Below are 12,773 nucleotides of genomic sequence, written 5' to 3' on the forward strand. Positions count from 1 at the left end.
TTAGTTTTTTTAATAATTAATTATTCTTCTAATGACCATTCAGAATTTAATATTTTTATCTCTAAAATACCTCCCTGCTGATACAGTGTAGAATTTCAAAGACACTGGTGTTCAAGACAAGTGCTGTGCTCAGTCCTGAAATGTTGCCTTCTAGTACAATTCTCATTTGCTACACTGAAATTAGACTTCCAGGAACGCTCTAACCTGGGTGAACAAGATCCAAGAAACAATGACCTCATTCTCATCTAATCTAGCACAGTTAACTTTGAAGTCAGAGTTGCTGAAGATGTATGAAACTGGCACAAGTAGGATCGAAATCAGGTCCCTTGTCTCTTAGAATTTAAAAGTGAGAGGACTGTGACGCTATCTCACTTGTTTGGCAACTCTGTTCATGTTCGACACATACTATTCTTGCAGTAGCACTCGGACACAAAAATGTGCTTTCTTCTCCCCTCACACCAGGTGCTGCAATAATTTTTTAACTTGCAACAATAGTAAACTGTTTCCAAATAGACTTTTTTCTAGGTCAAAAACTGAACAGCACTGGATTGATTTTAATTTTGCAATAAAAAATGAGGTCCTGCAACCTGTTCCGTAAGTGGGGACCTCTATAACTTCTGTAATAAAATATTGCAGTTATTCATAATTTTGTAAGTGAGCATAACATGATCAAGAAAAGGTTATATATCCGAGTTTTCCATACACTTAGTGCCAAAGAACAGCGTACTAACCCTTCATCCTGCATACGCACATCCCTACTCAGACAGCCTGTGCTCTGGAGCTTTCAAACACCACCACAAGGACCTTGAAGCATGTAAGGATCACAGAAGCCTATCTATCTGCATGTTATCTATCTGAATTTCTGTGATAAAAATGGGCATCCATCTAGCTATCATGTTTTAATAAAAGAACAGTAAAAGCAAACAGTAAACTTAAAAACTGAACTTCTGACAAAACACAGAAATACATTTGCCTTCTCCAGCACAGATTCCACCCACGTAAGATGTCAGTCACCGTCTGTGCAAAGAGATACCACTCGCAGGGCACTCTGGAAGGGGGTGGCAGCATGGTGTGCACATATTCCTAAACTACTCACCACTGTCAAAAAATCCACCATGTCCTACTTTATAATTAGAGCAAATTAGAGCAATATTTAGAGCTATCATGTGCCTAGATCTCCTTGGATGAAGTCGCTTTTTCCATGCAGAGATTGTGTCTGGCTGGAACACTAGAGCTTTGGGGATTTGTAAGAGTCTGTAGGATGCCCAGGACGCCCACATGTGCCCACTGCAGGCACACTTTGCCTCTGCCTTACCTACTCTGAACGTGGGTACGACAGCCCCAGGGAACACTGGATTTCCTGGGCATGACTGAGGCAAGCCTCTTCAGACTGGCCTGCAAGCGTGACAGTATTGCCACCAGGAATCCAGAGGCGGTGCTACTGTATGGCTTTCTAACAATATCTGGGAAATCTGTATATACACAGGACAAGTATGTGGCACTCTTCCTCAGTCTACTACATGCTAGCTGGCAGATTTGGGGGGGGCCATTCAAACTGGCCCTTGGACACTGAAATTCCTTAAGACAAAACGGTCAAACAACTATCTACAAACACAAATTTAAAAAATACTTTAACATTTCCTCATAATAGAATAGATTTAAGTTGGACAGGCAATGGAGACAGCTTGGACTAATCTGCATATCACAAAAAACATAAATTCATTTGAAATTTTGTAGATAGTGTAATTCAATATTCACCTTACTGCAGTTAACAACATGACAATTCTTATCTTACAAATCGTGTTTCTCACAATCTTGAAACTGAACGAAGTATACAGGAATAGTTTTGAGAAAGAATAGGTGAACTTGACAATATAGAACATTTAAAAATTAATCATTATGATTTTTTACATTCACTGATTGAGAATTCTTTTTATTGCCTCCTAAAAATTACAATTTCACAAAATCACTGGCATTTGAAGAACTGCTTTTGCCTAACATTTTAATCAATTTTGTTCTTTTAGGAAGTATATCCAGTATTTTGGTCCAAAATATATGGTCACCTTTTTTTTTGTTTGTAAAATATATTTTCAAACAGAACCACACAGATGGGGAATGCTATCCTGCAGATAAAGCCTTGCACAGCAGACTGTCTGCTACACCAATCCCCAGCACTAGTGACAACATTGAAAAGGAGACACAGCTTTTGCAGTTTCAGAAATCTGGTATTCACAAGAAGAGAAGAGGAAGGTCCCTTAGACAACTCTGAAAAAATCTGGGGAGTTTCGCATAATTTTGAATAGCTCAGTAAGTGAGAATTGTTCATCCTCTGCGCAGAATAAGGCAGAGATCACCTGGTAAATTAGCATACAGTTCTATCACTGATGACAGTTTTAACGTGTATGAAAAACTGGGCAAAATTTAATCTGCAGAACGTGTCTAATTCTGGCACTTCCTAAGTTTCAAACAAATGACTTTGTAATATTAATCATGTCCACCGAGTACTGTTTTTCTGCACTGTTTCCTGACCTTTTAAAGAATGAACTGGTCTGTCACACCAGTGGCTGCTACCTTATTCCTGCTCTTCCCACCTAGGCAAACTCCCTCTCTGTTCCCCAGGCTGCTGTTGCCAGACCTGCACTCCTTCCACAGCAAGTCCCAGTTCCCTTCACCAAAGTTCCCAAGCCCTGCTCAGCTCTCCTCTACTTCCCTCTAAACATCCTTTTCTCAAGCACTCACAGCTTTTCCCAAACCTTCTCCTTATGCTTCCCATCTGCTCCTTCTCAGCCAAGCTCAGCATACTGTAACCTACAGCTAAGTAAACTCCAGTTCTCACCTTCCCAGTTATGCTTATTAGCTCTGTCTCCTTCACTTTTTCTGTTCTTCCTAAACTACAGGTCACAGATTCAGTCTGCTTGATCTACAAGGTTTGTTTTCCCCTCTTCTGTTTCACTCCCGCCTCAGTAACCACCTCAACCCACAGGTTCCCAGCCACCCAATCCTATTTTATTTTGTAGTTCCTAAACTTTCTCTTCTTGTAATCTAGCCTTCCACAGACTCTGGATTCCCACTCCAATATAAAAATTCTCAGCCTAGTTTATGACCTGAATTTCCTCATCCAAATATAGTTGCATTACAAAACCTATGCAGTATCTCAAGAATCTAGCTCTTTTCCTTCTACAGTTGAATATCCATCTTCAACGAGAGTATCTACAATATCAGTATCTACAATATTTCTTCATCATTCCTGTGTTTCATACAGCTGTCTGCTGGGTGCCTCTGTGATGTTTAGGTGTTCATCAGCTTTCTCTGCTCCCAGCTCTAGCTCCCAGTTTCCCTCATCCCCGATCTAGAAGAGCCAGGAGCGTTCCAAGGCAATGGTTTCTCTGGTCATTACAAGAAACATGCAAAAAAACAATTTTGCCTCGTTTCCTTCCTGAAGACAGTCAAGATAGATACATTTTCAAAAGTTAAGGAAAAATTACCTTAAGATGGAGAGCTACTGAAATGAGATCAGACCCAAATATTTAAAGTCACACGCATCCAGTAATAATGGATGCTCTTCCCAGAGCTCTTAACCCACCAGCTGGCCCCTGTTTCCGTTGGACTTGTAGGATGAAAAGGCTATCTTCATTTCTTACATGTACATATATGTTTAAAAAGGTAATATCAACCTTCTCCTATTGAGGATAAACTTGAAGAATTAAACTTGCAGCTCTTTTAAGAGTTTATGGCTATATTTTGGGATAATTCACAATTTTTACAGTAGTTTCACAAAACCAATATAGAGGGCTTGCAAAATCTCAGATGTAATTTAGTGAACAGCTGCTCCTGCAGCTCTGGCCCAGAATGCTTCTCACAGCTGAGCAGTTGCTAGTATTTATTTGTAGATCCTGTGAAAAGATACAGTAAATCCATATAGAAAGAGATGGAGAACAAATTATTCTCTCCTTTTGGAGAACAAACTATTACTGCATTCAAAATCTCACTCTAATGTTGCCACCCTTTGTGGCTCTGAGGCTGAATTTTTTATATTTAGCATTACATCTTAGATCAAGCAGACTTTGCATGTGGCCTAAAAGGATGTCTAAGAATTCCTCGGGTCTGGGGAGCCCTTGTAAGGCAGAAAACCAGTAATCCGTGGGGAGGAGAAGCCCATTTTTATAAAATGACTTTAAAATAATTAATTGACATTTTATCAGTTAAGGAAATAATGTATTGCAATACATGGGAGATGGGGTTTTATGCATTGGATGGCATCCATGAAGAAATCACTTGCTTATATGAACTCTGAGTGCAGGCTGTTTCACATGGTACGAGACATTCATGAAAACAAAAAGAACGATGCAGGAATTCCTGGGTCTAGCCACAGCAGCTGTGAAGGCTGGATCTAGGTGGGGGAACCCCTCCTCCTCTTCACACTAGCAGCTCTCCACTCTCCTCCCCCACACCTAGCAGAGGCCAAAGCCCCCAAATCTACTCCAACAAACACTTGTCTGGAGCTACCGCTCCAGGGTTTGAGGAGTGGGAGAAAAGTCAGAAGCAGTCGGGCCTCTTCCCCCGCTCAGGCAGTTGTTCTCTTTCTCCTCCTTTCTTTCATAGTTAAAATATAAAATTATCTATGTGAAAATGATCATTTACGCAGATTACAGTCACAAAGATTCTAACATCTTTGTACATTATCTTTTGTATATGTTTTGTATACTATGTATACAAATAATATTTGCATATTAAGTTGTATGTTATGTTTCCTATTGCAAACTTCACTGGACAAACTCTTTGTTACTAATCTCCCAGATACTAACTGGATCTCCTTTCTACAAGGCTGCTACTAAGGTAAAATCATGAATCCCTGGAAGGTGACAAGAATTTTGCTGTTGATCAGAAAGATTAAAGGGGTCAGGATTTCATCACAGGAATTTTATATAAGTGCATATATAAGTCTACTTTGATTCTGGGCCAAATTTCCTTCCATTCTACACTATCCCGCTCCTTACTAATAGGACTCGAGTTGATGCTATTGACATACGAAAACCCAGAGTAATTTCACTAACTCTGCTGAATTATTTGCTTCAGAGACAATGCTGATAATAATAGTAATAACAAATTGTAGCAAATTTTCTAGTCCCAAACCACAATAGCAGAAAAACACTGAAACTTTATAAAAGATGTTTCGTTTTCCTACCTGTTCATACCTTGAACATTGCTACTAAGGAGCACAAAACATTCATGAGCATGAGGAAAAGAGGTTCTGGCATAATAATAATAACAGAAAACAAGTTACAACTATTGTACTTTAGACCAACAAGATACATGAAAGTAAATGATCTAATATGATTAACTTGATTCAACTCATGTAACAGTTTAAATTGATGGTCTCCAATGTTTTCATGTTTCAGTCATATGTAAGAACTGTTACCTCTGGATGGGTTGGGAATTACTCCAATTCATCTCAGCTTGTCTTCTGACAATGGCTAACTCCAGCATCATGAATCCTAATAAGTACTAAAACCAAAATGCACCAGAGCCCCATGGCAAAAAGAACTTTCCACTGATAGAAACCACCTCAGTCATTTCAAATGTGTTTTAAAATTTGAATGGGTTAACTTTACATAGACAGGTTTTTTGCTAGATCAGATGCTCTTTAACCTACAGCAGCCAGCATGAAGCTGGCATAAGCTCTATATCATGTGCTCTACCTAATTCAACAGAAATGCAGTCATGTGCCCATGCTTGATCCAGATCAAATTTGTACTGAGGGGTAACCCAGGGGTATGCAAACCTGGTATTAATGGTCATAAAACCATGACTTTGCATGACAGTCCAGCTCTAGATACTTTGCAATTTAATTAATGTATTTTTCAATAGGCATGGTTTTCCCTTTAACATATCCAAATACTTCTAGTAACAGTTATGTTCTTCTCCATGTAACTCTTCGTGCAATTTGTCATTAAATGTGGATTTCAATAAATGAAACAAAAATAAAAAAAAAACAACTCCCATCACAACTCTAGATACATTTGAAGAACAGTTGATATGTAACTGCAATCCATTCTACTATGTAAAACAGAAATACAACGGAATAGAAACCGAACCACATCTATATATTGAAATAATCAAAAAATTAAGAAATCTTACCTTTTTCACTAACACTTTCACTTTCAATCTCTACATCATCACAACTCGTATATTCTGGAGTAGAGGCCAGTTCTTCTTCTGAGCTACTTAATGAAACCTGGCGCATTTTACCTCCCTTTTTTGTTTTATGGGGCTTTGGTGGTGGAGGTCTGACAGATTCAGACTGGTCTGAGCTGAGTGAATCATTCCGTAACATAGTTTCCATCTTCTCACGTTTTGTTTTCCGCACAGCAGAATTCGGATCCAAATGGTGTTGTTTCCTTAATGAATCAGAGCGCCTCATGTCTGGTCTTTCCAGAGGAACTGGACTCCTCCTAGGTGTAGGAGGGCTATGATTTGTGGTCCTCTGACGATTGGGACTTGGTCCCTGAGCCTCTCGAGTTCTTTCCATAGAGTATGAACGCTGATTTTCCATGGCAGCTCTGCGCTCAGACACAGATCTTTGTCTTGATGGTCGTTCCATCCTCAGCATAGATATCCGGGAATCTTCAATCTCAGTATTTGCCAATGAGACATCACTATGTCTCCGTTCATGACGTGCTCGGGATACTTCAGCATGGATACGCATTTGTTCCTCATATGGTTGTGGCTTAACTGGATAACGAGCCAGATTAGGATCACTTCGGTATCGTGCCTGGTATTCCTCCTCCCTCCGCTGCCTTTCATATTCTTCCCTGTTCTGTACATCCTCCTCCTCTACCGGATACTCCTTGGAACGCCTGCGACTCCTCCTGTTGGAATCTCTATAATCACCCAGTTCAGGTTCTTCATATAACTGAGGCCCACGCTGCGACCGCCTATCTGAATAATCTGATGGTGACCTGGGCATTGCACTGTCTGATGTAGCATACTGTGAATATTCGTCTCTTTCTTCCCTTTGGTCGTATCTTCTATTCTGATCTCTTGATATTGATGGGCTTCTTTTCCTAAATAATCAATACAAGGAAGAAGAAAGAGAATTCTGTCAGTATCTCCTGTTGCACAAATACACAATTAATGCTAATTCATACAATGATCAACCGATGGCAAAAAAATCAATTAATTGCATTTCCTTCTGAATGAGCTTGCACATTTTCTGCACTAAATTAAAGAAAGCAAGTCATGCTGCAAATCTATTAATAGAGCACAATTTAAGTCAAAACCTTACAGAAAAAAAATGTTAATATGATAATAATGCATATTCTAAGATACAGAATATAAATACTTGTGGTATTCTGTAGCCATAACTGCTTTACAAGTACCTCAGTTTTGTAATCCCTGGTAATGATTTTAAGATGATATACCTTGACCATATACTTTTATTTCACTTTTATAATCCCTACAGAAATTAAGGCCAGATGGATCATTCAACTAGTCAGTCTGATCTTTTAAGAGCCATTATTGCCTATAGTTTTGCCCACATAACTATAATGCCTGCCAAGGGCAGAAATCAGAACAGACAAAGACCCAATGGCACCATTTGTCTAAATTACATAGTCTACATAAACTCAGAAAGCAAAACATTTTTTTGTGTTGTATAAGAAAGCAAAGTGCCTCAAGGTCCTGCCAGTCTGAGTTGACCAAAAACTCCTTCTCATCCCTACTTTTGATGATAGTATGCGAGGAAGACACACCAGCCATGTATGTACCAGAATGGATTTCCTGTACCATGTTAAGCATTGACTAGCTCTTCATAAAACATCATATCCAGCCATAGATAATTTCTTAGTCCTCAGAAGGATGTGAAAAAAGAACTGTTTATCAACAGATATTCTTTCGTGGTTCTGACGAATGATTGACCGAAGCATTCAATTTTATTATAGACAATATTTTAATATGCGAAGTGCCTGGAATACATTATGAATGTTATATATCCTGTTTGTTTGATACAGCATTGTTTGCTACTTGGTTAGAAGGGATTAATTAAACAGGGGGTAGTGATTCATAACAGAAAAAATAGACTAGAGCTTCAGACTGTGCCTTCACCAAGCCTTAAAGTATAACATGCTCATTAAGTGGTACTTCCGGACATGCCCAGCTTGCTGCTTAGTTTTTAACCCCAGATGTGGCTGGAGAAGTTACCCACGGGAAACTGGAGCAAAGATCCAAGGTGTCGATAAAAGAAACAGAAAGGCAGCAACTGCTGTGAAGCCTGAATAGCTGCCCTTAGATGTGGGGCTTCTCTGGGATGAGATAGGCCAACTGAAGCTTTAAGCAATGAAAATTGGCATGTGAACCTATTATTGTTATATCAACCCTTTGCTCTTGTTATATCTTACTCTATCTTGCTTTTTAATTTTTTTGTATCCTCACAAATGGCATTGATCCTGAAGAGCAGCCTTGCAGGCAGGCAGTGAGGAGAAGATCCCACCTAGTGTGAGGAAGGATGGGGAAAAGGAGATCAAAGCCGTGCTCTTACCACAGTTGTCCGAGAAGGGATAACGTAAGGAAAAGCTTCAGCTTTAGTGAAAGGGAGAAGGAAAAACAGTCTCTTCTTGATGCCCAGGAAAGCAGGCCGAAAGGGCTCTGCCTAGCTACTAGGCAAGAAAATGCTTTTCTCAGAGCCAAATGGGAAATGTAGTTTCTGCTCAGCAAGGGCAGAAAGCCGCTGGCTGAGAAGAGTTTGTGCAGAGGGTGACTGGTAAATTGGCACCCTGTCTTAGGTATCATACTGGCTCACTAAACTGTGCTTGAAAGATTTGGACCCAGTCTGTCTCGTAAATATTAAAGTACTTTAGCCTTATAATGGCATTTGCAAATGAGGAAATTAGTTCGATCATGCAAAAGCACAACTCTTCCTGTGAAGCATAACAAATAGTATTAGCATCATTTGGATGCCTATTTACTTACAGTGATGCTAAGATGTCCTATCTATCTTACTGAAGTGTCCATCTAAGTACCAGCACATATCCTAACCTCTGTAAATTTAATGAGAACTCTATGGGTCCTGTTATTGGGAAGTCAAACTGAATAGTCCTAATATGACATGAACAGAGTTTCGTAAGTCTAAAACCAGAAGGAATGGGCAATGGGGACAGGTAATTACAGAACTACTAGACTGCAGAGAGTTTGCAAAGACACAGAAGTTTTCATTAATACAAAAGAGGTTACACGTGAAAACTTACTTTTAAGGAAGATATTTATTTTCCATTTAAATATTTCAACTGAAAAAATATATGCCACATCCCCAAATAAAGTATTCCAGTAGCAAATTACCTTCACTGTTGAAAATTTTGACCATGCCTATAATAAAAAATTACCAAACTTCAACTCCCAGATACTGTCCCCCATATTGCAAAATAATAAATCCACGTCACAACATTCTCATAAAAATAAGAGCATGGTGGGGGGAAGGAGGGGTTGAGGGGATAAGAAAGATGAAATTTCCATATGAGTGAGAACAATTATTGTAGACTTTTTGCTGAGATAAATGTACTTCTGCCAGCAAAACATTTCGTCTAGGGAACTGGTACAAGATTTACTAATAAAAACACCCTTTTTTTCTGGCATGAACTATGTCAATGAGAGTAGAATATGCCAATATAGCACTCTGCTTTTATACTTCTTACATAAACATTTTCTGACCTTGAATGCTACAATTACTACAAGCAGTCATAGCCTTTGCTCCATTTTGTTGCCAACACATGAATATACCAGCACACCTGTGGCCTACAGTAATGTAAAGATGGACTGAGTCCTGAATCTATTCCAATTTTTCACAGGAGGAAACAGCCTTACGGAGGTGCTCCATGTGAGGCAATTATTAGGCCACATGCAAGAATCAGGACCTTCCAGCAAGTGCAACTTTCTTCTTCAGAGAGAGCAGCCTGTCAGGTAAAAGTCACTAATTTAATTCCTGGCCTATGTTGATTGGGACTACAAAACTCCCTTTCCAATTAATTTCATCCCTGCTGAAGGGATTTAACTTCACTACCAGGATCAAATGCCAGAAGTTGTAATCCTATCAATCAGAAATAAATTAATTGTACCTGTGCATCTGATGGGCCAGGAACCTTGCTAGCAAGAAAGGGCTCATCCTGGCCAGCAGTCACCACACCACTCATTAGTCAAGCCTGTGCACTTTATTGGACATGACAGTACAATAAGCCCCTGCTTTACCATTACTCTTTTTTCTTATTATAAAAACACAGGCTACAAATACATTTGTACAACCTATATGTCTTAAAACATATGATAGGATGTATAGGACTCATGAAAACTTATGTAGTCAGACACTACTATTAAAAATCTGCTGTTATTTTTAGATCACAAGCTAATTCTCACTCACCTTCATGAGCCTTTGTCTAATCCATTTTTCACTATCATCTACCTTTAAGATACCTTATAAAAGCCTTTCCTCATGTTCTCCAGCTAGATACACCATGGAAAGTTATATTGTGTTCTTGCAGGACTTCAGTGGAACATTAAAAGCTAAAAGACCTTTGAATGTTTGTCAACAACTGTGATATGCACCACCCGACTTCCAGCTAAACTAAACACTGTGCATCTCTTGTCAGAAGAATTACCACCTTTTCTGAAAAGGTTATCACTCCACTGAAAAATCCTCAAAGCCATTGCGATTACTGTTCCTTTGAATCAATAATAAAATGAAAACCCTCTTCTGTTTAGAAAACTCTAAAACTTACACAAATCTTTATGTCAGGCACATTCGATAAATATTATTAGCAAATTTTCAGATATAGAAACTGAAATTCATTTTCTACTAATTATCACTGTGCATTAAATTTTTTCTTTTCCTCTTATGAATAGATGACATTTTCTTGTAACACACACCTCTAAACCTTACACTGGTGGAAATGTGATGTACACAGCAGTGCAGATATCACTAGTACTATGAAAAAGCGAATAGCTTGACTGTAACCTGACCTCCTCCTTATACAGTTAAATTATTCAGCTCCCTCACACTCCAATAGCAGGTAAGTACTTAAAATATCGCACAGAAGAAAACAATAAGTCTATGCTGCTTTGATGACTCTAATTTCAGTATTGGAACTATATAGTTTCAAAATCTTTGGCATTCACTTGTATTATTCCTTGATGGAAAATACATTACTGCTTTTTGCTTTAGATTTTTTAAAAAATGAGCATAACAATATTGAGGAAGAAGAAAATATAAAAAGGCAAGTTTCCATCACATTACAAAAGCCAGTGATTTTCAACAACACTGTAAAACAAAAAATATTAATATCACAGTCAAAACTAGATCTCAGATCTTCCTGGCTACTAATCTTGTTCTTGGAACAATAGAAGACATTTAAACTAGAGAAAACTTCCTAGAAAGTATCATTCTAAAACTACATTCAAACATATGGGTACCCAAATTCATCCATATAAACTTGGAGATTTTTATAAATATGAAGCTTTGGACCAATTAAAGAAAACAGCAAGTGCTCAGCTGGCCTGAGTCACGATCACCTATTTGAAAACACAGTATTGGTCACCTACTCATAACACCTCATTATAATTTACCAAAAGATAGTCTAATATTTTGTTCTCCATTTCCTATAAATTACCAAGGAATACAATTAATTGAAAAATTAAAACAGAAAATATTTGTCCTGCACATATTCTAAAGGAATTACACAGATGACAGCATTATAATATTACAGTTTTTATGCCTGGTCTTCGCTAGAAAAGTTTCTTTCCTTCTATTTCCAGAAAAAAGAAATGTTTCAGAATTCAAGAACTAACAAATTAATTTGAGCATCCATAAGAGAAATACATTAACCGAGAAAGGCTCCTTATACTTTGTTTTGTTCCAGCCTCAGTAAAACTATGCCCATGTTTTAATAGCAGGGGCCACTGTTTTGATACAAACAAAACAAAACAAAGCACAGTTATTCAGAAAATTCTATCACAAATGACTGCACAATTAGGAAGGAATACTTATAGTAATGACCACTGACTCATGTCATAAAACCAATTTTGCTTAATTCCTTTCAAAGCATGATACTTTCAATACACGGAAGAATCATTCAGAGTATGTAAAGGTTCATGTTTCCCCCTGGAACTCTGCCTCGAAAGCCATGCAAGGGACAGGGCTTCTTGTGAGCGACCCCATACGTTACACCCAGCACAGTTTGCCTCTCCTTTTCTAGGCCACTCCTGTCAGGAAAACTACATCTACTGGCTCCCTGAGTGATCATGTAAGAATGGCTCTCCTCTTCTGTGTGTTAATCAAAAGCTGGCCAGGCACCTATTTTAAGTCAGTGACAGGGATGACAGGGAACAGATACAACACAATCACGACACCTCGCAAAAGAGTGCCTGAACAGCAAGAAGGTGAGCTGAACACACTGTGTACCTTGCAGCCAAAACTCCTAAAACAGTAAACAGGCATTTGAAAGTCAACAACGAGATGTTAATTACTTTGTTTTTCAGATTCTAAATCTTTAATTCCCACTGTGCTTATCCAAACAAACCTAATACTGCGAGTGCAAAGAGCCCATGGGACTTGCACCACAAAACTCAGGAGAGCAGACGGCACTTTCCAGGGAGCCTTCCGCTCTTTCGCTGTTAGCTATTTTTATGATAGCTATGAAATTTCCACAGACTTCCTTTGCCATACTGAGGTATCCAAGAAAAGTTTACCAGTTTTTTGGAAGTGTTTGTAAGAGACTAGCAGGTATTGATTT

General features: G+C 38.6%; 1 protein-coding gene across 7 annotated transcripts in view; it reads right to left on the reverse strand.

The window, feature by feature from the left end:
* The window catches only part of RIMS2 (regulating synaptic membrane exocytosis 2), a 473,994-nt gene that overhangs the window by 260,698 nt on the left and 200,523 nt on the right, over nt 1-12,773 (reverse strand). For all 7 annotated transcript variants that reach the window (XM_064507622.1, XM_064507626.1, XM_064507628.1 and 4 more), the window contains one exon: nt 6,139-7,064. In XM_064507622.1, the coding sequence (XP_064363692.1) occupies nt 6,139-7,064 (926 nt within the window). The remainder of the gene's footprint in view (nt 1-6,138; nt 7,065-12,773) is intronic.

Source organism: Dromaius novaehollandiae, chromosome 2, assembly GCF_036370855.1.
Source record: "Dromaius novaehollandiae isolate bDroNov1 chromosome 2, bDroNov1.hap1, whole genome shotgun sequence".
Taxonomy (NCBI): domain Eukaryota; kingdom Metazoa; phylum Chordata; class Aves; order Casuariiformes; family Dromaiidae; genus Dromaius; species Dromaius novaehollandiae.